The sequence below is a fragment of the Erpetoichthys calabaricus genome, chromosome 13 (assembly GCF_900747795.2).
Source record: "Erpetoichthys calabaricus chromosome 13, fErpCal1.3, whole genome shotgun sequence".
Taxonomy (NCBI): domain Eukaryota; kingdom Metazoa; phylum Chordata; class Cladistia; order Polypteriformes; family Polypteridae; genus Erpetoichthys; species Erpetoichthys calabaricus.
The window spans coordinates 18847270-18875097 of NC_041406.2; the positions used below are offsets into that span (position 1 = coordinate 18847270).

Consider the following 27828-nt stretch of genomic DNA (forward strand, 5'->3'; position numbering starts at 1 on the left):
AATGGTGTCCCTTGATCCGTAAGGACCTCTTTAGGGATGCCGACATGCGCAAAGACCCGTACAAGTTCCCGTGTGATTGCTTTCAACATGCTGAGCACAGTGAAACAGCCAGCATAATCAACGAAGACTAATATATATTTATGTCCTCGGGCTGAGGGCTCTAAGGGTCCTACAATGTCGACCTCAATTCTCTCAAAGAGAACATCAATCGGGGAAGGGGAACGAGAGGATCTCGGCCCCTTCTAGGAATTTGCCATAATTGACAGTCTGAACAAGAGACGCAAAAAAAGGTGAACCTCCTCATTAATTCTTGGCCAAAAAAATCGAAGCCTAATCTGCTCCAGTGTTTTTTCAGTGCCCAAATGGCCTCCTAGGAGGTGGGCGTGTGCTAATTCACAGACTTGTACCGGTAAATTCAGGATTAACAACAGCTTTCTCACCTCCCACTCATGCTCAGCTATTCAATATAATAGGTCGTTTTCTATCACAAAGTGAGGACCCTGTGGCATGGGCTGATGAGTGCGTTGGCCATTGACAAGTACTGCTGCATTTTTTGCATGTTTCAGGGAGTCATCATTCCACTGCTCCCTTATGAAAGAAGCCGGCGTTTCTCTGAACTGAAAGTGCATTTCAGAGAGAGAGTCTGGTTTGACCTCAAAGGGTGGGGATTCCTCCCGGGTGATGACGTGTCTGCCTGTGATGGTCCAGGAATCTCCCCGTCTACCTCTTGGACTTCCATATCTCTCTCCGCTGGCTGATTACATGGCGTGGAGACAGCTGAAGTTGAGTCATCCCTGTCTATAGCTAGGCCTAAGTTTTTTCCAGGAGTAGTAATTAGTACACCACTTTTAATGTTTGACCAGTCCCGCCCCAGAATCACCGCAAAAGGTGAACTCAGTAGGACTGCCACAGGGATTTTTTTTAGCGATCCTCCATAGCTGATAAAACATCGGGTGGTTTTATATTTATGGGTTTCACCATGTACACAGGTAATACTGGTCTATATTTTTATCCACTGTCGCGGTAATACATAAAAGCCTTCTTGGATTTAGCAAAAAGACATCTAAGGGACTCTCAGACTGTGAGAAACAACATTGGATGGTCTGATAAGATCAAGATTGAACTGTTTTGCCTCAGGCCCCACTCGTCAAGTGTACAATACCATCCCAACAGTGAACAGATCTCTGGACCTCATACTTGACTAAAGGTTCACCTTCCAACAGGAGAGTGACCCTAAGCACAAAGCAAAAACAGCACAAGAGTGGCTCAGTGACAACTTTAGAAATGTCCTTGAGTGTCCCAGCCAGAGCCCAGGCTTGAACTTGAATGCAGTTGAACCTCTCTACGAAGACCTGTAAACAGCTGTGGAATGATGGTCTCCATCCAACCTGGAAGAGTCTGAGGGGATCTGCAGAAAAGAATGGCAGAGAATCCCAAAATCCAGGTGTGTGATGTTTGTTGTTGCCAACCCAAGAAGACTCTGAAATCTCTTTCAAAGGGGCTTCAATTAAGCACTGACGAAAGAGTCGGAATACTTGTGTCAATGTGATATTTCAGTTTTTAATATATATTTTAATAACTATACAAAAAATTCTAAAATCCTGTTTTTGCTTTGTCATTCTGGGGTATTTAGTATTGTTGATGACGGACAAAATGAATGTAAATGGTTTTAGTGTAATGGTGCAACATAAGAAGTAAACAAGTCCTTAATGCTTTCTGAATCCACTGACTATACATAATGTAATGTCTTTGATAATGTATGAGTAGGTGTTACAGATGAGCCATGATGTGGGAAGCCAAAATTTACAAGACAAAAGAAAATGTATGTTATATGGACCAAAAAGCAGGAGACAGACCTGGAGGTGGCAGAGTTAAAGATGCTAAGATTTGCACTGGGTGTGACGAGGATGGGCAGGATTAGAAAAGAGTACATTAGAGGGTCGGCTCAGATTGGATGGTTGGGAGACAAAGCTAGAGAGGCGAGATTGTGTTGGTTTGGACATGTGCAGAGGAGAGATGCTGGGTATATTGGGAGAAGGATGCTAAGGATAGAGCTGCCAGGCAAGAGGACAAGAGGAAGGCCTAAGAGGAGGTTTATGAATGTGGTGAAAGAGGACATGTAGGTGATGGGTGTAACATAACAATATGATGCGGACAGAAAGATATGGAATAAGATGATCCGCTGTGGCGACCCCTAACTGGAGCAGCCGAAAGAAGATGGGCTTCATAATCAGAGAAGGAGAACTTACTGATATTTCAGAAAAAAAGTCTGCACCACACTCTTCACAGAGTATAGATGATGCTTGCACAAGCTTACAGATACAATGCAATGACAGACATGGTTCATTCACACTTTATCTCCATATGTGAACAAACAAATTAGATTAAATACCCAGTAAAAGAGAACAAATCTGATTATATTAACATAGCTAAATCCTGATAATATAAGGGTGTACTCACAGCGGCAATTTGTTCTGTGCCCGAACACGTTTGTCCGCAAAGTCTAGTTCGTTTGACTAGTGTGATCGCTTTTTTGCCAGGGCAACCATACTGTGCCCTGGCACACTTGAAAGAGGTGGGCCCAAGCAGGTTCAGTAGCATTCGGGAACAGAGTGATCGCCAAACATGCCCGAGCACGGAAAACAGACATGACATCAATGATGTGACAAGCAATTCTCATTTCATTCAATACCATTTGAGTTAAAAACAGGTTTTTATTCTCACCTTACACATGAACGTGACTTGTAGTTGGCAAGAAAAGCTGCAAATTCCTCCCTTAACATCATATGTCTCTGTAAAAATCTTTTCATACATACAGCACGATTAACAGCAAAACGCTGCACTGCACACTCAAAAAATCTGTAAGAGGGTAGAGTGCTATCATGCCTTACACGACTCTAAAACAACCACAAAAAAAGTTAAATCATTGGGACATATATGCTGTCACTCCATGTTCAGATCTTGTTTTGGCTTTACACGAAGTCGCATGGTCATGATGAAAGCGTGCCTGGGCCCAGAACATTAAAGCACAGTGTGAGTGCAGGTCAGCGGAGGAGTATGGAGGGGGGACAATCGCGCTTGGGCACGGTACAGAACAAACGGGCCTAGTGTGAGTGCACGTCTCAAAGTCCATTAACTCATAATTGAGATTAGGCAACCAGACATAGGAAAACAAAAGCTCAAATCAACGATACACCAAGAGAAAATAAACCTCTGGGCGTCTACTCTCAGTTAAATGTGTCACACAGACAAAGTCTGATACCCTCCTGGAAATTCTATATTATTATTAGTACACGCTAGTCAGTCTATTAAGAAGATTAAACCTATTCATCCATGGCACTTGTTTAAGAAGAATAGAGGTATTGATTTTGGAATAGTACTTTTCAGCATTTCACTTGATGGATTTAGCGGTAATCCTTGTAGCACCTTAGATGATAGGAATTACTTCAGTGTCTGTTTTCCCAGAGTCTTTTAGTAGTCCTCTATTTATGCTCTTGTTTTGGACTTATGCTATAGCACTCTTTTAGATAAATTTTATTAGTTCATATAGGTGATGTTTGGTTGGTTGGCATTAATTGTGACATCAGTTTGCACAGGGAGCTCCCAGAGTATCCTGGATGAAGCCTTTTCCAGAGGTTTATGGTCCTCCTAGCTCCATCTCCATCATTGCCAAGGCACTTGGAAATTGTTGTTCTTGACTAGGGTCCATTGGATGTATTGTACCAAGTTATTGTGACACCATAGAAATTATGTTATTACTATTATTACTGATAATTATAATAACAGCAATAAGTATTATTATTATTATTAATAATTATAATAATTACTGTTGATCAGTGAAATTGGCCAAAGCATTTTTCGCAGCAAATATGCTGTGTTCGCAGGTGACTTTGTTTGATAAATACTTTCCTGGAAATTTGACTTAGATGAACATTTTCTCCAAGCACCCCATGATACTTTGCAAGGCCAGCGTGACATCATAGAGCTGTGACAGCCAGGTGCAGGGCTTCCATGCATGCTCACTATAATGCTGCTGCCCAATCTGCTTCGCACATGCTTGATGTCTTGACTCTGTCCAGCCAGATTTACATTTGCATACATTTAAAAAAAATTCATTTGAGGGGTACAGTAGCTGACAATAACGAAAATATTATGATTACTGACATGGGATGTATATCACTAATCCCTGTGTCAGCTCAACTTTTTGCTAATTTGTGTGCATAATTAGACACGTGCAGCTCTTACCAGTCAAAATAACCCTTAAAGGTGCCCTCCTCTCCCCATCCTAAAGTTAGAATAAGATCCTGTGAAATTATTATTATTATTATTATTATTATTATTATAACAAAAAATGTATTACTATTTACAAGGTTCTGATGGTCCCAAACTACTGCTTAGTGGCACGACCAATGTGATTGCAATATATATATATATATATATATATATATATATATATATATATATATATATATATTCATTGCATTCATAGTCTGTGACACAGTCTGATTGTATGGGTGGTTACCTACCAGGTAACGCTTGTGGTTGGCCAGCAAGTCGGCTAACATCCGCCACGATGCCCTCAGTTGTGAGAAGCAGATCATAGAATGGTTGAAATAGTTTACTGTCAAATAATGCAAAGAGTACGCGACACGTGTTTCGCCCTAATTCTGGGCTCATCAGGCGTACACACTCACTGCACCCCCTCTTGGGGAATTGAACCTCGGACGTCAGCGCTAGAGGCGAAGCCCCTAACGCTGCGCCACGGCGTGTGGTTCGTTTATTTGACAGCATGTAGATCGGGGTAATTACATTCATTGCATTCGTAGTCTGTGTCACAATCTGATTGTATGGGTTGACGTCCGAGGTTCAATTCCCCGAGAGGGGGTGCAGTGAGTGTGTACACCTGATGAGCCCAGAATTAGGGCAAAACACGTGTCGCGTACTCTTTGCATTATTTGACAGTAAACTATTTCAACCATATTATATATATATATATATATATATATATATATATATATATATATATATATATATGTACTAGGGGCCTGTGCCACCTACACTTTTTGCTCACCCACCCCATAACCCCCACCCCACAGGGGCACGCTTCATGCTAGCCACTTTGCATTTCTGCCAGCTCGTGTTGTGGGGGGGGGGGGGTTTGGGGGTGCTGAACACACGCTAAGGATGGATCAGCTACTGGCTTGCTTCTAGCTGCTACCGAGCTGTGTGATCTACATGTCGTGTTGAGCGTCGATCATTACAAAGCCTGTACAGCAGCTGTCCTTTTGTCTCACTTCCTTGTGTCATGGGACGTTAAAGTGTCTCCGAGAAATTGTTTGTAAGTAGGGTGTGATGTGCAAGAAGTCCCACGGGACTTCAAAGTGTCTCTCTGAGATGATCATGTCTCGACCCAAAATTTTTTTATATAATAGATATTTATATATAATATATATATAGCCTCGTGCCCTGTGTTGCCTGGGATTGGCTCCAGCAGGCCCCTGTGACCCTGTAGTTAGGATATAGCGGGTTGGATAATGGATGTATATCTCCCCTGGCACCTTTGGCGCCAACCCCCAGTTACAGCCAGTCTGCCGCTCATGTTGTGAAGGGGGGGGGCTGAACGCACCCCAAGGAGATGCAGTTGCTCCTCCGAAACCCCATCTTAAACAGTGATACAATGGGAAACAATTACAGTTTTTTTTACCTTCTCTTTGCTCAATCAACTGCTGGCTTGCTGCTGCTGCCGTGCCGCATGATCTGCATCTTGCACGGCGCTTCGAACATTTAAAAGCCTGTACAGCAGCTGTCCTACTCTTTGTCTTTTATTTCCGGCCCCGGGCATGGTTAAATCTCTTGGCACAATGTCTCGTCTCTCGGGATGTGAGTTCTTGATATTTTTTTAGTTTATAATTTAAAAACGGAATAAGAATCTGAAAATCTAACAACATCACATTAAAGTTCGATAAATTCTGAAAAGAATAATACCAAACATATATATATGTAGGTTTTAAAATAAGCTTGATTTAAAGTATGACGAAAAACGTGACATAAAGACATCACATAAAATCGTTGCACAAAATTTATGCACTTTTAGGTTTAGGATTTTATAATATATAAAGAGTATATATATATATATATAAGATTCAGCGGGTTGGAAAATGGATGGATGGATGGATATATATATATATATATATATATATATATATATATATATATATATATATATATATATATATATATATATATATATATATATATATATATATATATACTACGAATGCCATGAATGTAATTACCCCGATCTACATGCTGTCAAATAAACGAACCACACGCCGTGGAGCAACGTTAGGGGCTTCGCCACTGACGTCCGAGGTTCGATTCCCGAGAGGGAGTGCAGTAGAGTGTGTACGCCTGATGAGCCCAGAATTAGGGTGAAACAAGTGTCGCGTACTCTTTGCATTATTTGACAGTAAACTATTTCAACCATTCTATGATCTGCTTCTCACAACTGAGGGCACCGTGGCGGATATTAGCCGACTTGCTGGCCAACCACGAGGTAACCACCCATACAATCAGATTGTAACACAGACTACGAATGCTGTCGAATGTTTACCTTCCAACAAGACAATGACCCTAAGCACACAGCTAAAATAACGAAGGAGTGGCTTCACAACAACTCTGTGACTGTTCTTGAATGGCCCAGCCAGAGCCCTGACTTAAACCCAATTGAGCATCTCTGGAGAGACCTAAAAATGGCTGTCCACCAATGTTTACCATCCAACCTGACAGAACTGGAGAGGATCTGCAAGGAGGAATGGCAGAGGATCCCCAAATCCAGGTGTGAAAAACTTGTTGCATCTTTCCCAAGAAGACTCATGGCTGTATTAGCTCAAAAGGGTGCTTCTACTAAATACTGAGCAAAGGGTCTGAATACTTAGGACCATGTGATATTTCAGTTTTTCTTTTTTAATAAATCTGCAACAATTTCAAAAATTATTTTTTTTTGTCTGTCAATATGGGGTGCTGTGTGTACATTAATGAGGGAAAAAATTAATTTAAATGATTTTAGCAAATGGCTGCAATATGACAAAGAGTGAAAAATTTAAGGGGGTCTGAATACTTTCCGTACCCACTGTATATATATATATATATATATATATATATATATATATATATAGTGAGAAGCAGACCAGATGCAGACAGACGGACATCACCCAACACACGTTTATTATTTACATTATTTACAAAAGTCACTGCACAAACCCTGTGCCTCCAGCACCAATCCCCCAAAGTCCAGGCCTCTCTTTACAGTGCCTGCTTCCTTCAGGCCGCCTCCACTCCTCTCCAACACAACTCTTGTCCACTTCCACCCGACTCCAGTCATCGTTTGCAAGGAGGCGGCCCCTTTTATACACACCCGGATGGGCTCCAGGTGCTTCCCGACACTACTCCACGGACACTCCCCTGTGTGGCGGAAGTGCCGGCTGTGCTCCCAGATGCTTTACTTTAATGACTTCATTAAACTTATATATGTGTGTGTGTCTGTGTGTGTAAGAAAGTTTAATGAAGTCACATCCTCAACTGGAACTGGTTGCCTGTTCACAACAGACTTTTCTTTCTACCATATTGGTTTATCTATAGCATGTTTGTTTGTTTATTGTTTCTGTTGTTTTTTTACATTAAATAAATATTAAATACTGGAATTCAACAGTCTCATATCTCCAGTCATCTGACCGTGACTCCTGCACTCGACTTTCTGTTAGCTAAACCCTGTGAATTAGTGCATTTCCAGAGGTCCCTGGAAATATATATATACTCACAAAGGTGCTTGTCAAAAACAGGTAATAGAATCATTTATCAATATCCGCTGTCTCTTGCCTTATGTGTATTTTCAGCGCCTTTTCTCTGTCGTGTGTCTGAACCTCTCGTCACCGGTGCTCCCTTTCTTGAACACGTTCTCATAAAGCCTGCTCTCAGACCCTTTGATTATTTATTTCTTTCTTTCACACCTCCTGTCTGGTTTATACTTTCCATCTTTGAAGGCGACTCTCTCAGCATACGCCTTTACTCTTCCTTGTGCATCTCGCACTCGCACTCCCTCTTTTGTTGCGTAACCAAAGCCAAACTGACCAATCGCACCAAAGCCAGACTGACCAATCAGATTACTCTGAGGGACTGAAAACACAGACCTTACTGTTTTACTATACAGTATTTGCTGTACTTATTGCTAGTTTGCAACCATTTGTTGTGTTCTGTTAAGTTATGGTTCCTTCTGCATTTTTTGCTATTTGCACGGCTGCATCAGAGCTCAGATCATATTTTGGCTGCAATAATCGGTCCAGCATAGTTCAAAGACACTTCCCTAGCCTTCTGTGACACTTAAAAAAAACATTAAATTCAACTCAAAACAGTGATTATGATAAAATTCCTCCTTGTATTGTCTTCAGTGTATTTTGCAGAATTCAGCGAGGTTCCAGAACATTTCAGTGATTTTGCCAAACTCACGAGGTAGCGAACCTTTATGTGTTCGCTCATTAATAATAATAATAATAATAATAATAATAATAATAATGTTGTCAAAGCAGGCACAATATTAAATGAAGAACTGATTCAGTTGTCATATGTGAGCATCATAATTAAAAGACATACTGCGAGATAGGAATGGACTCCCTACGATCCTGAACTGCAATAACAGGTTAATAAAAAATTGATAGAAGCTGTGTGCGATTAAAGTCCGCTGCCTTAAAAAGTTTACATTTCCTTTTCCAAGCCTCTTTCTTTTGCCTTCATCTGTTTTATCAAATCCGGGATTAACTGGCTTCGTTAAATTATTTAACCGCGGCACAGAACTTTCCAAATCTGCACTATCGGAGAACTGTCAGCACTCCAAATTGAGTGTGTAATGGTTAACATTTAAATTGATTTGAAGAAATTGCTTAACTTAGCCTTCACTTAATATTTAAGATGGGTAAAACATGCCTTTTTTTCTGTGTGTTTTACTATTTTATAAGAATGGCACATAATCAATGAAAACAGAAACAGCTACTTACAGTGTCCTGAATGCGGATTTAGTTTATTTGCTAACCGTTAAAGGAGATATTAAATTATGTATACAGTACGTCTAATGTTCTGTTTCACTGTCATTAATGAAGGAATTCTTTGCCCAACACTTCCTTCTCTCATAGTTGTTTAGCTCTCCGTGGGTTAAATAAGAGCCCATTTGTCAAAGGTTACGTTTTTGACTGCGTGTTTTTGTTGCAATCTTTATTCAACACAAGAGAAGGTTAAACTGCGGCTCCGCACGAGTTAACTGAGGACAAACAAGTCTGAGTTCACAAGTGTTGAATACCACTGGGAAGACTCAATAAATCAGTGCGGCTGTCATTCAGCACTCATTGACATGGTTTTAAATAGCTTAACATTAGCAAAGAATTACAGCAACTCGTGCTGTCTGTTGCATGTACGCCGGCACCTGACACGGCATTTCAACCAAGTCTGTCAAAGTCTGAGGGGTTCTCAACCTATGTGAGGAATAATTAAGACTTGGAAAGCATCCCAACAGGTTTTCAGATGAAACATTGAAAATAATCGGAGCTGCAATGCTTTTGGTAAGTATAATTAAGAGTAAACAAGGAATTGACGCTTTCATTTTCACTAACGGCACGGAGTGCAGTTCCTACCTGAAATGATTTGAAATACACTAATTTAATTGTTTAGGCCTAATAAAGAATTTCCCACAATTATGAAATCCAAAGTGTGTGTCCGGAATAGATCTTGATGTATTTGACTGCTTGTGAAGACGGCGAAGTCTTGTTTTCCATTTGTTTTCCTTTAATCCCTAAAGTCATTCGGCGCTCCTCTCATGGAATTATGTGATGAACGCGTACAAATTTCGACGTCAATGAAAATAGACTTATGAAGCTGACAGGTGACTGACAGGAAAAAGAAAAGCAACATGATTAGGATGCAGACTGCATTCAGAGAAAAAACAAACGAAAAAAAAGGGGAAAAGTTTGAAGTTAAACAACACAGCATGAGAACCGGAATAATAAAACAAAAAGAAAATTCTACCTGCCTGAATATTGTATATGGTTCTTTCATATGCATGAGCAGTCTTATAGATACTTGGAATCTTTCTAAAGATCACTTAATTTATTACTTGTTATATTCAAGGTTCTAAGCCTTTTCAGTGTATTGCATAAAATGTTAACCAATTAATCAAAACAATATTGCAATAAAGAAATACCCGAATAACATCTTTTAAATATATGTAAAGCAGCCCCTTATATATGCTCCTGGAAATATTTTATTAAAGGAAATACATCCCCAAATATTTAATCGACTGATCTGGCCTATATATGAGATTCAATTATGTTGTTCCTGAATTATTATTTAAGTTTTTCTCCGACATTGCGAAACTGATATTCATTCAGATCATAGTGTGTGGATTGAGAATCATTAAACGGGTGAGCTTATATGTGAATTTTTAAATGTACAATATGACTGTGTCATGATCATCCCGTTTAAAAGTTATCAGATAACCTAAATTTCTCAGCAATTACATAATGTCATTAATTGGGTTCGTGTTTTAACAAGCTAATTACATGTTTGGAGTGATACCTCAACTGAGGAAATTATTAAAAAAAAAAAAAACTTATTACCATTGTAATCATTCAGATGTGTGGCAGAAAGTTCAAATCAACAAATTAAATCCATGCCCTATTTGTTGCTGGAGTTCACGCATCATCGCTGTATTAAGAAGGACGCTATATGTATGCACAGTGGAACTGCAAACTACAAATCATTATTGGTAACTTAGCCGACTCCTTTATCCAAGGCGACTTCCATCATTTGGGATACAAGTAGCTGCATTTCTTTTTTAACTCTCCGATTGGAACATACCGGCAAGTGAAGTGACTTGCTCGAGGTCACACAGCGTCAGAATTCGGATTGGAACCCACAGCCTCAGGGCTTGAAGTTCAAAGCCGTAACCCCTGTGTCACAAAATGACGGTGTTAATTTTATATTAAACGCCTTTAAGGGGAAGACACTTCAGCGTGGAAGGTAGTTATTTATCCTTAATCAACTCGTCTTTTTTAGTGTGACTGATCTTTAAAAAATCATTAGGTTAAACAGAGGACAACATGTACCGTATAATCAATACCCAGCTAAGGCTGCTCCATATTTTGTGCCGACACACAAGGAAGGGCTTTTTTTTAACCGTTTAAGCATTGCAAAATATGCAGTATGATATTTCTCTATATATACAAAAATAGAAATATATACCGTACAGTAGTAGGAAGATGAAGGATCGCAATAACTATATGCTTAACGTCACAGTTTTATGGGAGGTTAGTGAAGTGAGTGTGGAGCCCAGGGACTTACTTTTTTTTCCAAGAGAGTCAGGTAGAGTGAAACGCTTGCATTAATTTTCTGAAGCTCACTCTAAAATGAACGTATCTAGTCAAGAAATGAAGGTGGATCCCCCCAGTCACGAAAAGACTGTTCTTCAAGGAATTAAGCTGGAGAAAGAATAAGGTAGATTGTTTTATTATAGTTTCTTTTTCTCTCTCTCTCTCTTTTATTGTCATAAGCATACCGTTTGTCAGACCATCAAATAATTTGCACGCTTCTATGGAGCTCCATGAACGAGGGTTTAATTTTTCGTTTGTGTGTTTAAAATAAATCAATCAATAAATAAACTGTACCTGGTTAATTCGTGAAAGGTCAGCAAAAGGAGAACTCTTCTCCTTTCTATTTTCTCGGTTTTATTGTCACAAGGAAACTGTTCGCATTTTCCATACCATTAAATAATTTGCACTTTTCCAAGGAGCTCAATAAATAAGGATTTTGTTTATTTGTTTGTTTTGTATGTTTAAAAAAAAAATCTGAGTTTAAGTACTGCATTTGTGAAAGGTCAGGAGTAGGAGAAACCTGACACTGGCATACACTAAACCTGTTTGTATCTCAATGGCTTAGGAATTAACACCTCTAAAGTTGGGAGTACAGTACACAGCGGTAAGCGGCATTTTGAGCATGCAAAGTGAGGAAAATATACTTGTCAAATTGGGACCTTGAATGGTGGTTGTTATTGGCCTCAAAGCCAACAAATAATCTCAGGCACTTGCTGTTTATAGATACAGACTGGCTTCAGGATATCGATGATCGTTTGCTATGACGCAATGAATCTGCACGATTAATATGTAAAAAAAATGTTTAGCAGGTACATTATGATAGATAGATAGATAGATAGATAGATAGATAGATAGATAGATAGATAGATAGATAGATAGATAGATAGATAGATAGATAGATAGATAGATAGATAGATAGATAAAAAGCACTATATTAAAAAAAAATTGTTCTTTAAATATACTTTACTACAGGATACTGATGAACGTTTACTGGGAAGCAAAGAATATGCACATTTAATATATGCATAAAATATTTGGCAGGTATATTGTATTTAAATATATGAGCTTATGGCTCCAGCTTCGTTTGTGTAAAGTATAAGTATATTACGTGACTTTTACAGACTGATTTACATGAAAAAGAAGTATAAGAAAAACATAACCAAAGCACAGTCCTTGAAGCATACCAGGCAGACAGAAAAAGAAATAGATAGATAGATAGATAGATAGATAGATAGATAGATAGATAGATAGATAGATAGATAGATAGATAGATAGATAGATAGATAGATAGATAGATAGATAGATAGATAGATAGATATGAAAGGCACTACATAACAGATAGATAGATAGATAGATAGATAGATAGATAGATAGATAGATAGATAGATAGATAGATAGATAGATAGATAGTCATTTCTATCTATCTATCTATCTATCTATCTATCTATCTATCTATCTATCTATCTATCTATCTATCTATCTATCTATCTATCTATCTATCTATCTATCTATCTAACAACCATTTTTCTATATTGAATGTGCAAATTCATTGCATCTCAGCAAACGGTAATCAGTACACTTTAGCTAAGGCATCTTTAAAGAGCAACTGACTGAGAATCTATGTTGGATTTCAGTTTCCTTCATCTATCTATCTATCTATCTATCTATCTATCTATCTATCTATCTATCTATCTATCTATCTATCTATCTATCTATCTATCTATCTATCTATCTATCTATCTATTTTTTATATAGTGCCTTTCATATCTATCTATCTAGATATATTGCCTTTCATATCTATCTATCTATCTATCTATCTATCTATCTATCTATCTATCTATCTATCTATCTATCTATCTATCTATCTATCTATCTATCTATCTATGTTTAATTACGGAATTTTGCGGTGTCTCTTTTGTAAAACACAGCTTTGTTTCCCTTTATTTTAATGGTTAAAGTTAATCCAGCAGGAAATGTGTCTATGAGTTTTTATAATACCTTGAGAAAATTAATTACTCTCTGTACAGTCTTTGAACATATTAAAGAAAAGAAAAGAAAAAAAACTCGTTTAGGAGCCCTTCAAATGTCCATCGTTTGTTGTAAATACGTATTTGCTCAAATATGCCATGAATGGGAGACTGGACATGGTAAGTTACTAAGCTTATCTGTCAACATTTTCAAAGCATATATGTGTGTGTATTTGTCTGTGAGACACGCACACACTCACGCACGCACGCACGCACACGCACACACACACACACTCACCCATTATGTATATATAATTTCATGTTACATATACTTTTGCTGGGAAGAAGTACAAGTTGAATATCAATAGCTCTGTACAAATAACTGCTTTCGTTTATTCTTACACAAGCGACACAATTAATGGCATGCATCTGAAAGTACAAAATATGCCTTTGTTGGCGTGTTCAAAAAACATAACTGAATAGCATTTCAGTTTAATGACGCTGCCCCTTGGCTTGCATTTAGTCGCGTTAGAATATGTAAAAAGGTGCAGCTTTGCGATCGGATACTCGCTCCTTTTACTGTGTGGTTTTTCAGCGTCTATTGCGCTTCTAAGCCTTTCGATTTCTCTCATCCGTCTGTGTCGATCTGGCTGTGTCTCCAATAGAGAGAGGACAGGTAATAAAAATGCTGAAATAAATGCACATTACTAGATGGAAGTAAGCGAAAGTCCTGTGAGCAGAGCAGCTCTCTGATTGCTTGGTTGTTATTAACCGAGGTGGCACGAGGAGATTATGGCAGTTTTCGTATATTAAAGGTCCACCAGGCTTTTATTGAATTTATGTACAAACAAGATTATTAGAATGAGTAAAATGTCAAATTAATTATGGTGAACTATCGTATATTATATTGTATGCAGTTAGGCATGGAGCGGAAAAAACTATTAAAAGGACGATTTTATTCTTGAGATAAATTGAAGGCAGTAACACTACTGTCCATAATTGATATAAAAGGATATTTAAGGCCTTCTAAAAGGGTTTATAAATACTGTATTCATGCTATAGCCTATTAAAGTGCAGTGGTCTTAACAAGAAGAGTATTCTCAAGTGTTCTGTGTGTCACTCTCTGGCACTTATCTACTGTTACATCAGAAAACACAAGAGACATCGTCTGCGGCAAATTGCTAGGCTGAACATCTATGGGCCTGAAAATGGTCTTTGGGTAGAAAGGATCAGTTGTTTGCCCGAGCTGTTTAGTTAAAGTGATGTTTTAAGTCTCTGTATTAGTATCTGATAATTCTTTTAACACCGTGATTTTAAAAGTCGTCTGTATCAAATAGTGAATAAAGGAATGATTTTAAATGATTCATTTTTTATACATTCAAGGATGACAAAAAGGGATCTCGTCAATATGTGAATATGCAAGTCGGCCAATTAGCAGAAATATTCTATGAAAGGTGCGTGCAGAAGGATGAGGTGTACACATAAACCGTAAAGGTTACGCCCTGTTTAAAAATAAAGAAATCAATAACAGAAAATAAACGACGCACTTCCTAAAATATGTTGACTTCATGATTCATATAGGTTATTACTTCAAGCTGAGGAGAAAGAGAGGAACCGTCTTGATAATTTAAATTTACGAAGAATTCATTATTTTGAAAGCTGCCCCTAAATGCCAGCAACTTGTTTTATGTAGCCTAACTTAATTTGGGTACAAGTACTTTCATCTGTAAATGAAAGCAATTATGCAGCACATATTATATTATGTTGGCTGTGGTCTCCAGATAGTCATCAATCACCCTCAATCGAGCTGTCATTGTGGGCAGATTCGTTTGTTGCAGGCAGTCTTCCAGCTGGGGAGAAGAGGAGAACATCATCATTAATTTGAGTGTGACCCTGGGGCTATTCACATGTCTGAACCCGGGGATCGCTGAGCAAGTCTGCACACCAGCACCGCACATCCAGCCTGCACTACCACCTATGTACAAAACATAACATTTAGCTCCTGAATTAAAGTTGCTTTAACGCTTCAAAGGCGCGCTTCAAATGTGTAATACAAAAAAAAGGCACTTCATTAGCCGGCAGGGCTGCTGAAGCGGAAAAGAAAAGCTGTCAGAAAGCAGCAATATTCGATATTCACTTCAAGCTATCAATATCTTACTTCCAGGAACTAAAGTCATTAAAAAAATAAGCCATGTAATCTACGCAATTTTAAACCATCAAGGCAAACAAAAATGTTTATGAAAAGGTGAGAATATATCACTAAAACAAGGCATGCACATGCACCATCATTGATGAATAGGAATGTTTAACTTACTGTTTCAATCATAAAGAGACTCGTTTTCATCTAATAGGCGTGGCAGACAGTCGGGTCTAACCGTCAGCCGGTTGTCATCAGGCGAGATGAACTGGGCTGTTTGTTAATACATTGTTTAAGTATTTATTATTTTAATTGATTGCGTTCATTATACAGGAAAATATGGAGGGGGGGGGGGGGGTGCAAGGTATTATTTAAATGAAAGTAATATATTGTGTATTTTAGGTATTCTACAATTTAAAACTGTGACTTACTGTAGAATGAAAAGACATCCATTGGATGCGCAAAGAAAAATATTCAGAAATCATTTCTCTCCTAAATGTAATATTAGCATGGTATAGACAGGTAAAAATTAATGGCTGGCTAGATAGATAGATAGATAGATAGATAGATAGATAGATAGATAGATAGATAGATAGATAGATAGATATGCAAGGCATTGTATTAGATAGATAGATAGATAGATAGATAGATAGATAGATAGATAGATAGATAGATAGATAGATAGATAGATAGATAGATAGATAGATAGATAGATAGTGTTTCTCCACATTTTAAAGAGCACATATAGTGAAACAGTCAGGTAGGAAATGGAATATCGTTCAAAACATGTGGTCCTGTATTTTTTATCTTATTTTTAATTTTAATTTAATTTAATTTTTAATTTTTTTATTTTTTGATGTGACAAATGCTTTGTCAGATCCTGACAGAAGATTTACTTGCGTGTATGTTTTACTTGGTTTGCCTCATTTGTACTTGAAACTAATTATTTCGAAAAGGGTGGAGTGAGGCAGGAGCTCATTAATTAATTTCTAATTAAAAGTTCTCTCCATCCCTCAGTGACTTGGAGAGGAGCATTGATTAGTTTAATTATGCCAGGTACATTGACTTTACAGTTTATTTTTTTCCGAGCAATATCTTTTTTTTTTTTTTTTTTTGAAAGTTTGCTTTTGTGCAAATGATAATATATTGCAGAATATTTGAATAGCCACAATTCTAGTAAATTGGTAGGCTTTGCTCCCAAGAAATGCATATTAAAGTTACAGTCTGGTCATTTTGAGGGGGATTCATCTGACGTCAGAGTCACTGGTGTTTAAAACAACGTGCATCTGAGCTGACGTGTTTTATACTACTTTTTAAAAAGCAAAATATGTATTTCCATCGCCAAAGTGATTTTTTTCTGGATGGTCGTATGTTTTCTTGCATGTTAGTGTGCTCATCTCTTGCAAAAAGAATTTGAGATGCATCAAAGCTACCTGATGTATTCCAGAAAACCCTTTGGAGAAGCATTTTAACAAATTAAATATGGTATTCTGCTTCGTCCTATAAGCATCTAGGAGCCTGTGCTTACCAATCAATTGGTACAGTGAAACACAGCAAGACTGCAATAGCGTTGAGACCAGGCGTCTCTCTTTATTTCTGACTACTGGGACCTCTCTACCATGTCATACCCACAATTCGGATACCCATACTCATCCGCACCCCAGGTAAGGTTTGATTTATTGATTATCGAAAGGGGGAACTAGACTGAATGTATTAGGTTATCGATTACAAAAGTTTATGGAAGCGCCTACAGCTACATATTTACTAACGGTCGGCTTTAAAAGTACTTCAGATAAGGATAACGAAGGGACGTTCTCTGTATATGAAAGGAATGCACTCTGTTAGATCTGGCAGATAAAGACGGTGCTGGTGGGTATTGAAAAAGGGTGACGAGTTAACTATTTATGGATAATCCTAATTTCTGCTGCACGTTATGCTCACCACAGTAAAAACTGTATAGAGTAATAATTTTACATGTTGTGTGTGTGTGTGTGTGTGTGTGTATATATATATATATATATATATATATATATATATATATATATATATATATATTTATATATATATAGGTTTACAATATGCTATAATTTGTGTGTAAATATTTTTCGTGAGTATTATATCTGTCAGTACAGTCCAACTTGTAAAGCTTTTAAGAAATGTACAATGTCTTATGCACATGTTCACTCTGGAGTGATGCAGCACGTAATTCAGAAAGACTGCAGACAAGAGAACACAGTCGCCTTATCCCGGTCTCTTATCCCTGCATGCTGTCGCTGTCCCCTCCAGTTCCTGATGACCACCAACTCCTTGACAACCTGCTGCGAATCCAGTGGCCGAAGCCTGTCCGAGTCCGGCTCCGCAGCCAGTGCTCAGACGCCGGTGTACTGCCCCGTTTACGAGAGCAGGCTGCTGGCCACGGCCAGACACGAGCTCAACTCGGCGGCGGCTCTTGGTGTCTATGGAAGCCCTTACACCAGCAGCCAAGGCTACGGGAACTATGTGGCTTATGGCGCTGACGCCTCGGCTTTCTACTCCTTGGTAAGCGATTCTCTCATCTTTTTTTTTTTTTTTTCCTCGCCATTGATTATTATATCAGAACCAATTAAGGCTTACATAATTGCACCTCTTTGTCCCTCACAAAGTGCTTGTTTCAATCAAATACACTGCAGTTTGATGGTTGTGATTTATCTTTTCAAGCAGAACAGCGGCTTTTCATTTTGAACTAATTGGCAAATGTACCTCTGCATTGTACGGGCAAGTCGACCTATTAATTATGGCTTGGATTGCAGGTGACACGCGATCAAACTCGATTTATATTGCGAAATGTTCGATTGCACGTGTCGTCTGCTCTTTGATTTTTTTTTTATCGTACCATAAAGTATTAGATCGTGAAAAGATCACGAAAATACTCATTTATTGCTGTGTTACTCCTATCCCACAATAAAGCACAGCTTGCAGACTACTTTGATCGCTTTTTTTAATACCAGGCTCACGGACTGTGCTTCTGGTGCAACTTGCTGTGGTATTTTTTCTGCACTTTTTCTGATATTTGTTTGATAAACCACCCATCGGAAGCGGCATATGCCATTGAATTATTCATGCAGATGATGCGTATCAGAACCATGCAGCAGGTTTAAAAGCTGCCTGTCCGATTGCAAACAAGAATTATAATATTTTTTTTTTTGGTAGGTATGATCTATTGACTGCATATTTTTACTTGAATGCCGCTAAAGGTCATCAGTTGAGAGTAACGGCTAACAAGGTATCATCACCTGTTTCTGATTTAGGGGGCATTTGACACGAAAGATGGGACAGGATCTGCGCATGCGGGGATCACCCAAGCAGCTGCCTACTATCCTTATGATGCTACTTTGGGACAGTATCAGTATGACAGGTAAAATCGATCAATAAATTAAATTAAAGCTAATCCACGTATTCCACTGTTACAGGATAAATGTGCACAAACAGTACGGCGTGCATTGATAATATAATGTGTATTGCTTATATATATATATATATATATATATATATATATATATATATATATATATATATATATATATATATATATATATATTATGTTTTGCTAATAATACAGCCTGAATTTTTTATAATTAAGTTCTGTTAACTGACTTTTTCATAAGTTAGGTTGACAATGCTGTTACAAATTGTATAATGAACTAAAGCAGATAGCTAGATATGTGAACGGCACTATATGATAGATAGATAGATAGATAGATAGATAGATAGATAGATAGATAGATAGATAGATAGATAGATAGATAGATAGATAGATAGCAGTTTATTTGCCCCAAAGTGGAAATTTAGGTTTTTAGAAGACATTATACACTCTTAAAAATAAATGTGCCAGAGCAGTTCATCAAAGCGATGCCAAAGGGTGACCATTTTTGGTTCTTTAAAGAACCATCCACATGAAGGTTCCAGAAAGAACCCTCATATATTTAGATCAATGAGAGGCATACAATAACACAGACTGCGTTCAGCGTTTCTTGCTCTGATAGTATCTTGCTATAGGTACTCCACATTAACATTTCTTATTTTTTCTACATATTCGGAACCTTTTGAAAGCCTACCAACATCTAATTCAAAGGACCCTTCCTAGAATGAAATGTTGCTTTATCAGTTAAAGTTTCTATGAGGAACCACGGAATCCACTGCCTGTGACAACTCATCAGTTAACTTTACTATTATATTATCAAAGACGACTTCCAACCTTTGGTTTTATATATATATATATATATATATATATATATATATATATATATATATATATATATATATATATATATATATATATATTGCACGAGTAGGTGAAGTGACTTGCTCATGGTCACACAACACCATTAGCGGGATTTGAACTCGCAGCAATAGGTCTTGAGGTAGAAAGCATTAACAGCTAAGCCACATTTTCCTGTAATTGGAACCTGGGTAATGGGGAATATTAAATAAACAACGAGGCAAAATTAATCTGCGTGTTTTAAATTAATATATAATATATGAAAAGTAGCTCCTTGAGTAAATACAAACGAGTACATTAACGCAGGTTCGTTTATGAATTTACTCACAGATCCTGGACATTTTCTTCCTAAGATCAGACTCAGTACGACGCACAGCACGCTTTCAGGGTTGTATTAATTATTAATAAGCACACTTTCCCTTTAATACTCTCTGTAAACATTTAAATAATAAAAAGAATGACCATAACGATAGCATTGTGAGCCTTAAGCTATGCGAAGCTGTAATTATGACTTTAGAGCGAACATAGCTACACTAATATTTCTTTATGATACAATTTAACCAGAGGGTCCTTTTTTGCACAATCAAGCATTTGTAGCGCGGGTTATTTTATCCTCAGGGATCGCAAACTTGGAGATACGGATATGGTGTCACTGCTTTACGTTAGTTCTGTATGGTGGAAGCTGTAAGTTAAAATGACTCCATGTTTTGTTAGTAGCATTTTATACTTTATATCGCTGTAGTGTTTTCATTTTTATTGAAGTTCCCGGGGTGGGTTCCTGCCTTGCGTTCGATGCTGCCGGCACTGGCTGCAGGCACCCGTCGCTCCACCCTCTTCCTCAAATTGACCGAGGCACTGAATTAGATCGGGTTCAAAATTACATAAACGGTTGCTAAACATTTCGTTTGTATTTTTACGACCCCGTGGTTAATGTGTGGCTTTGTTTTTGTCAGGTATGGAACCATGGATGGTGGGACAAGGAGGAAAAATGCCACTCGAGAAACAACGAGCACTCTCAAAGCCTGGCTCCAGGAACACAGGAAGAATCCATACCCCACCAAAGGAGAGAAAATCATGCTCGCCATCATTACCAAGATGACCCTCACCCAAGTATCTACCTGGTTTGCCAATGCAAGGCGGAGACTAAAAAAAGAAAACAAGATGACTTGGCCACCACGAAACAAATGTTCCGAGGGAAAGAAGTACGATGATGCAGAAGAAGAGGACGAGTCGCAAGAAGGCCATATAAAGAATGAGAAGGAGGATGACGGTTAGAATTAACCTTCGCTCTTATACTTTTTTCTCACTTTTCAGGAATGTCACACACAACCCAAATAACTGACGTCAGTGTTCATTAGTTAGTCTTACTGTAGATAATAAGGATTGCCTGTTATTACCATAATATAAATTTAACACTTAGTGCCCAAGGGTCCCAAAAGCATTGCAATAATATGAAACTACCGCATTTTAACCCTTGTCACAACTTTTTATATTCTGAGTTTACGCGGAAGTTTTGGTGGTGATGGAATATAACGAAGAGTGGGCTTTTTAATAACATTTGAGGTACAATTGGTTATTATTCTTTTGTTTTTCTAACTGAAGTAGAGGCAGGTTAAGTAATTTGCTCAGGGTCACACAGTGACTCTGGCGGAATTTGAACCCCACAGCATCAGTGTTCGAAGTCACAGCTCTTAACTACGACGCAACACCTCCTGCCTATAGTGAAATACTTAAATAACCGTGTAGGATTTATAAAGATTAATAATCACTTAAGTTCCTACTCCTTAGGACGAAGCGATGGGGCCGCACTGGTACCACACAGCGCTCGGACTCGACGTCCGTTCTTGAGCCAGGATATTTTCTTTGTAGTGTTCGCATGTTCTCCCCTTTTCGTTTAGGGTCCTTCCCACAGTCCAGAGACCCACGATTAGATTAAACGGTTACTGTAAACTAGCACACTGTGGAAGTGTGCGTTAATATGGCTCGTTATTTACTTTACGTCCTGTATAGGCTATAGTAGTTGTCGTCATAAACCTCGGCTTCTTTGTGAATCCACAAGGAAGGAGGGTTCAGCAAATGGTGGCATAATTCTTCATTAGTGCGCAGTGCTATAAAAAAATCAGCTCCTAAAGTTTATATCTATTGCGTAACAGACATTAAACCTAAGAGAGCATTTGAATGATAATGGGGAATGGAATGCAATCCTGAAAACAAATCAAATCAACTTTTATTTGTCACATATAAATGATACATTTAACTGTGCAATATCTAGTGAAATGAAATGCAGATGCTAAACTCCAATACGTTTCCAACAAGCTTTGGTTGTTTTGTATAACTTTGGTGAATGTTGTTATTATTATTATTATTATTATTATTATTATTATTATTATTATTATTATTATTATTATTATCCATCCATCAATTCATCGCTTTGTCCTGTTCAGGGTCTCCGGGCAGCTTATTATTATTATTATTATTATTATTATTATTATTGTTATTTTAATTTTCTTCCTCTCGTTTATATTTGACGGGTTTACTGGTAAATCCAGATCTCAACAGATCTATCTATCTATCTATCTATCTATCTATCTATCTATCTATCTATCTATCTATCTATCTATCTCATATAGTGCCTTTCCTATCTATCTATCTATCTATCTATCTATCTATCTATTATTATTATTATTATTATTATTATTATTATTATTATTATTATTATTATTATTATTATTAATTCTTCGATGGGCTGGAGTCCTTATCCAGGTGTTGTCCCTGCCTTTGATACAGTATGTTTAGGATTTTATTAACATAGTGACGCCTTGCACCTGGTGACTGCTGGGAGAGGCTCCAGCTCCCCGTGACTCTGCCCTGCAGTCTAGAAATAAATGTTCTGTAATGGCTCTTTACTGAATTGGGTGGCTATTTGTGAATGCATTGCGTGATAAAGAAACATTTCATTTTGGGAAGGACTCCATGCTATATGAAGTTGATTTCTTGGGCTCTTTAATGTATAATAGGGCACCTAGCAGGATATCATAACCTGTATGAGCCGTGACTGTGTTATTGTAAGCAGGAGAGAAACCTTTAAATTTAAAAAATTATAAAATTATGACGCCACCGGTATTTCGTAGACCTGGTACAATCTGTTCACGGTTATTTATGAAATCTGACACAGATGTATATAACGGTTCTTTCTGCATTATACAGATAGTTCTTTTGGGCTCCCCCATGGCATCGCTCTGAGGACCTACTTTGACTCTTTTATTTTTAAGAGTGTGAATAATCTGGTTAGGAAAATGGATGTATATAATAATACTACTAATACTAATACTAATAATAATAATAATAATAATAATAATAATAATAATAATAATAATAATAATAATAATTTGCTATCTCGGCAATTTTCCGGCGACTGTTGCGGTGTCCGTGTCATGACCAAGGCCCAAAGGTTTAACCCACCACTTTAAAAAACATTTCAGCCGTTCTCATCAGCTGTTATGGTGTCCTGGCGGCTCCTATTTTGTTAGTACCTAGAGGCCCGACTACCACAGGCACAACTCTAATGTTGGTGCCCCGAATTCAGGTGATCTCGATCTTTATATTTATTTTTTATTTATTATTTCTATATTTACGATGATGCTGGTTTGATCGTTGTTATCTGATCAGAGTACACTGTGCCATGTGGCCTGAGGCTTTATTCCAACGTGTTGTTCCTTCAGCTCCTGCCTTAGCGAGACATTTGATCTGCCTGACATTCAGCTGCTTGTACTCGTAAAACTCTTTGAGGCTGCTGATGTCTATAAAAAGGCGCTATAAAACAAACGTTTTTCTTCAAATGATAATGAAGCATTTTATCTTCTTTTTGCGATGCTATTCTCTGTAAAAAGGCGCTATATACCTTTTCCTGTAAACGATAATAAAGCCTCTCCTCTTCCTCTTTACAATAACACATCATTATATGAAGACAATGTAATAAGGACACGGTGGCGCAGTGTTAGCGCTGCTGTCTCATATTTAAGAGACCCGGGTCATCCCTGCGCGGAGTTTGCATGTTTACCCCGCGTGCTCTGGTTTCCTTCAAAAAAGAAATGGAGGTTAGGTGGGTCAGCGATGCTGGATTGACCCGCGCGGGCACGTATGTGCGTGTGCGTGTGTGTTTGTGCGTGCTATCACTACAATAGACTGGTGTTATTCCGGGGAAAGCATGACTTTTAAAACTGCCTTATATATAAATTTATGTTTAAAAATGTTTTCTTTTTTTAGAGGATGTCAAGAATTCATCACTTATTTTGATATCTATTGAGCTGTTATTGCCGAAAGTGGCCACTATCGCAGGTTCCATATTGTAACGCAATAAAATTTCCATAAAGAGAATATTATTTAGAGGTGGATTGACTATGCTCAATTGTCCCCAGTTTGTTTGTGTGTGTGTGAGTGTGTATAAGAGAGAGACACAGAGAGAGAGAGTGAGAGAGAGACAGAGAGAGAGAGAGTTCACCCAGGTATGGACTGGACGAGTCATTCCAGTCTTGCGTCCTACTCTTGCTGCATGGTAGAGGCTCCACCTTCCCCGGAACCCTTCTCATTATAAAACGGATTTAAAAAAATGTACGGATAGACGGGTAATAAGAACGTCATATTCATTTAGATTTAATATTCTGTTCTATTAAGGAGTAGTATGCCTGAAATAAATCGCTTAACTTTTTATCGCCTTTTTGTTATCCAGATGTCAGAAGCAGGGAAGAAAAAGAGCTGCAGCTAAGCGACCTGGATGAGTTTGAAGCCATCGAGTCCGAGAGTCCCGAATGTGACCTCAAGCGTCAGTTCCACATGGACAGCAGTCACTTGCGGACAAGCGACCGCTGCAAAGACGCTGTCTTGAAGATGCCCATTACGGCCTCCTTGGAAGGGGACGAGGACATCGGCAAAAACTGTCTTAAATCGGCGTCTGAAGATTGCGAGCACAATCTAATATCTGCTAGGCAGACAAAAATGTGTTTCGAACAGAGCCAGCATATGCTGGAGAGCAAACCGAGGATCTGGTCTTTGGCGCAGACCGCCACTTCTTTGAACCAAACAGAATACCCGTCATGCATGTTGAAATGCCAACAGGTGATCCCGACCACGCCCACCGTGTCATCTCCCGTCAGTGTAATGGACAGACAGCAGGATTCACCGGTGACCACTCTGAGAAACTGGGTGGACGGCGTTTTCCACGACCCCTTGTTTAGGCACAGCACTTTGAACCAAGCATTGACCAATACCACAGTTTCGTGGGCCACAACCAAAGGCGCGGCGCTGGAGGCGGGGGTCCTGGGACGGTCCCTTGCCAATACGACAAATGTCATTAAAGGACACGTGCCTAGCTTGCAACATCAAGAGGCCAGTAAAGACACTCTGCTTTTCCCTAAAACGAGCAGCAAAATGTTTTGCTCCTAACGAACATAAGACTTGGTTGGCAGCAGCAAAACGCTACTCTGGGATGTACTCTTGAGAAACGTGGAAACGCTCGATTTCAGTCTGATACTTGTGCTTCGTGAATGCTGGAATCGCATTTATATTTGATCAGCCAAGGGACTTCTGTTTTTGTTTTGTTTTTTTCTTTCTTCAATTGGTTGTATGGACAGCAGTTCACTATAGTGGAAAACTCCCCGATTGGGACTGGTGTTTATGTTTCATTTTAAAGGAAGCACGTTAAAATGTAGAGGTATACATGAAAGTTTACATTTGAAAACGTTTACAAAAAAAAAAAAGAGACAAAAACACCGTATTAGTGAACTTTGTTTCCTTTAAAGGCATGCTGAAAAACTAAAAAAGACTTCTGATTTTCCTATTTTAATAATCGCAATTGTCAGCCAGAGTCACGAACATCACTGCTTAACATTTCACATAACTGCACACTTTTTCCTTGCGATCGGGAGGATTTGTTAAACGTATGTTCACTTTAATAAATGATCTGTTTCGGATGTACGCATCGGGTGTTGTCTGCTTACATTATTATTGTTTTTCTTTAATGCGACTGACTTGATTTTTTTTTCTATAGACTTTCAACAGGACTTTTATACCCGTTAGCCATGTCTTAATGTTTTTGGACTACTCGCTCTCAGTCTCATTTATCAATTTATATGGTGAACTTTAAATTCGAAGAGGGAATTAAAACGTATTACTCTTAAAAAATGACGATTCTGTAATGGCTGTTTACAGAGCCATTGTGCGGTTCCTTGTTATAGAGTCATTGCTTGATAAAGATTCATTACATTCTGGGAGGGATTCTTTTGCATCTGAAGTTGAATCTCTGTGCTTTGAAAAGGTTCCTAATATGTGGTCAAAATGGAAACCAATTAGTTTATAGTAGGATACCAGTAAGATAATAACACATCAAGAAAACCTAAAATGGGCTGTGTGTTACTGTATGGAACAACAATGCTTTCAAAATCAGAAGCCTATTGGGATTTCACAAGTCTGTTATCACCTATTCATGGATATCAATGGCATTTCTTACAGAACTAAATAAATAAAGGATCTTTTTAGAACATTCATGTGAGCTGCTTATGGATTTAAAGAAATTAAAGGTTCTTTCTGGAACCATGATGTGAATGGATTTTTCTTTTTGGGAAGTAAAAATCATTCCTCACTCTTAAAAATATGCGTACCAGAGTGGTTCTTCAGAGCAATGCCACAGGGGAGGCTTTTTTGGTTCCCAAAAGACCCATCCACATAAATGTTCTAGAAAGAACCTTTTTATTCATTAGATCCATAACAGGGTCCACACAGTAAATAACTGTGAATAGATGATGATATTTGTGAAACACTAATGAGTCACAGTTTTACATGCTGCATGTAAAGCTTTCTTAATCTGTTAGTGTCCTGAAGCCTACCATGCATTAAAGATTTTGTTTTCATTTTCAACATATTAGGAAGTGTTTCAAAGCACAAAGAATCAGCTTCTTAGACCAAGATCCCTTCCTCAGAGTGAAATGGTTCTTTTGTCAAGCAATGGCTGTATGAGGAACCACACAATCCAGTAAAGAGTCATATAGTGCCATTATTTTCAAGAGGGCCCCATGGCATTGTTCCACAGAACCACTTTGGCACCTTCACTATTAAGGTGCCACTCTATAAAAAATAATGAATTATTAATGGAACCTTACTGGTTTGAGTAGTAACCTTGCTTGACAAAGAACTGTTTCATTCTGGAAAGGGTTCTTGAATGTGAAATTGTTTTTTCGGGGCTCTTGAAAAGGTTCCTAACATGTGGGCAAAATGGAAATCCTTAATGGGTACTAGCAGGATAATAACAGATCAAGAAAATCTGAACCACCTCTGTGGTATTGTATGCAACAAAAGTCCTTTAAAAAATCATCAACCTATTGGGATTTCTTAAGTCCGTTGATACCTGTTCATGCTATCAATGACGCCTGTTACAGATCTAAATAAAGGTTCTTCCTGGAACTTTCATATTGATAGTTCTTACCAAAAATGGTTCCCCTATGGGGCTGCCCCACGGGACCACTTTGGCGCCTTTATTTTTGAAAGATAGATAGATAGATAGATAGATAGATAGATAGATAGATAGATAGATAGATAGATAGATAGATAGATAGATAGATAGATAGATAGATAGATAGATAGATAGATAGATAGATAGATACTTTATTAATCCCACGGGAAATTCATGAATGAAATTCATTCATTTCACGAGTACTGGTTCATTTGTAGCAATTAACTGGGTCAAGTTGTACCTTGCTTGACAAAGAGCCATTTCCTTCTGGAAAGGGTTCTTGAATGCAACATTTTTTTTGGGGGGGGGGGGCTTTGAAAAGATTCCGAATATGTGGGAAAAAACAGACGTCTTTAATGTATAGTGGGCTACACTCTTAAAGCCTAAAGGTGCCAATTTGGTTCTTCTGAGTGATGCCCTAGGGGATCCATCTTTGGTTCTTAAAAGAACCATCCAAATGAAGGTTTCAAAATGATCTTCTAGGTATTTAGATCGTTAAACAGGATCCATAAACAAACATGATTAGATGATGGCAGATTTGGGAAATA

At 38.1% G+C, this 27828-nt stretch overlaps 1 protein-coding gene across 5 annotated transcripts; it reads left to right on the forward strand.

The window, feature by feature from the left end:
• Positions 1–9423: 9423 nt before the first annotated feature.
• On the forward strand, positions 9424–25749 carry LOC114664013 (iroquois-class homeodomain protein irx-4-like). 5 transcript variants are annotated; one of them, XM_051935656.1, is made up of 6 exons: positions 9424–9608; positions 17026–17182; positions 17805–18056; positions 18806–18912; positions 20730–21046; positions 24506–25749. In XM_051935656.1, the coding sequence occupies exons 2-6, from the start codon at positions 17138–17140 to the stop codon at positions 25216–25218; spliced, it is 1434 nt and encodes a 477-aa protein (XP_051791616.1). In that variant the 5' UTR covers positions 9424–9608; positions 17026–17137; the 3' UTR covers positions 25219–25749. The 5 variants fall into 5 exon arrangements, with proteins under 5 accessions (XP_051791616.1, XP_051791614.1, XP_028673817.1 ...); XM_051935654.1 differs by lacking the exon at positions 9424–9608 and adding an exon at positions 10574–11538 and having other exon boundaries at positions 17710–18056; XM_028817984.2 differs by lacking the exon at positions 9424–9608 and adding an exon at positions 10793–11538.
• The last annotated feature ends 2079 nt before the right edge of the window (positions 25750–27828 follow it).

Excerpts from the sequence above, each read along its gene's own strand:
- LOC114664013 (XM_028817983.2), top strand. The coding sequence starts at position 17,682 with ATGTCTTATGCACATGTTCACTCTGGAGTGATGCAGCACGTAATTCAG. Across the intron at positions 18,057-18,805 it reads CCTCGGCTTTCTACTCCTTG|GGGGCATTTGACACGAAAGA; the intron begins GTAAGCGATTCT and ends TTTCTGATTTAG. Across the intron at positions 18,913-20,729 it reads GGACAGTATCAGTATGACAG|GTATGGAACCATGGATGGTG; the intron begins GTAAAATCGATC and ends TGTTTTTGTCAG.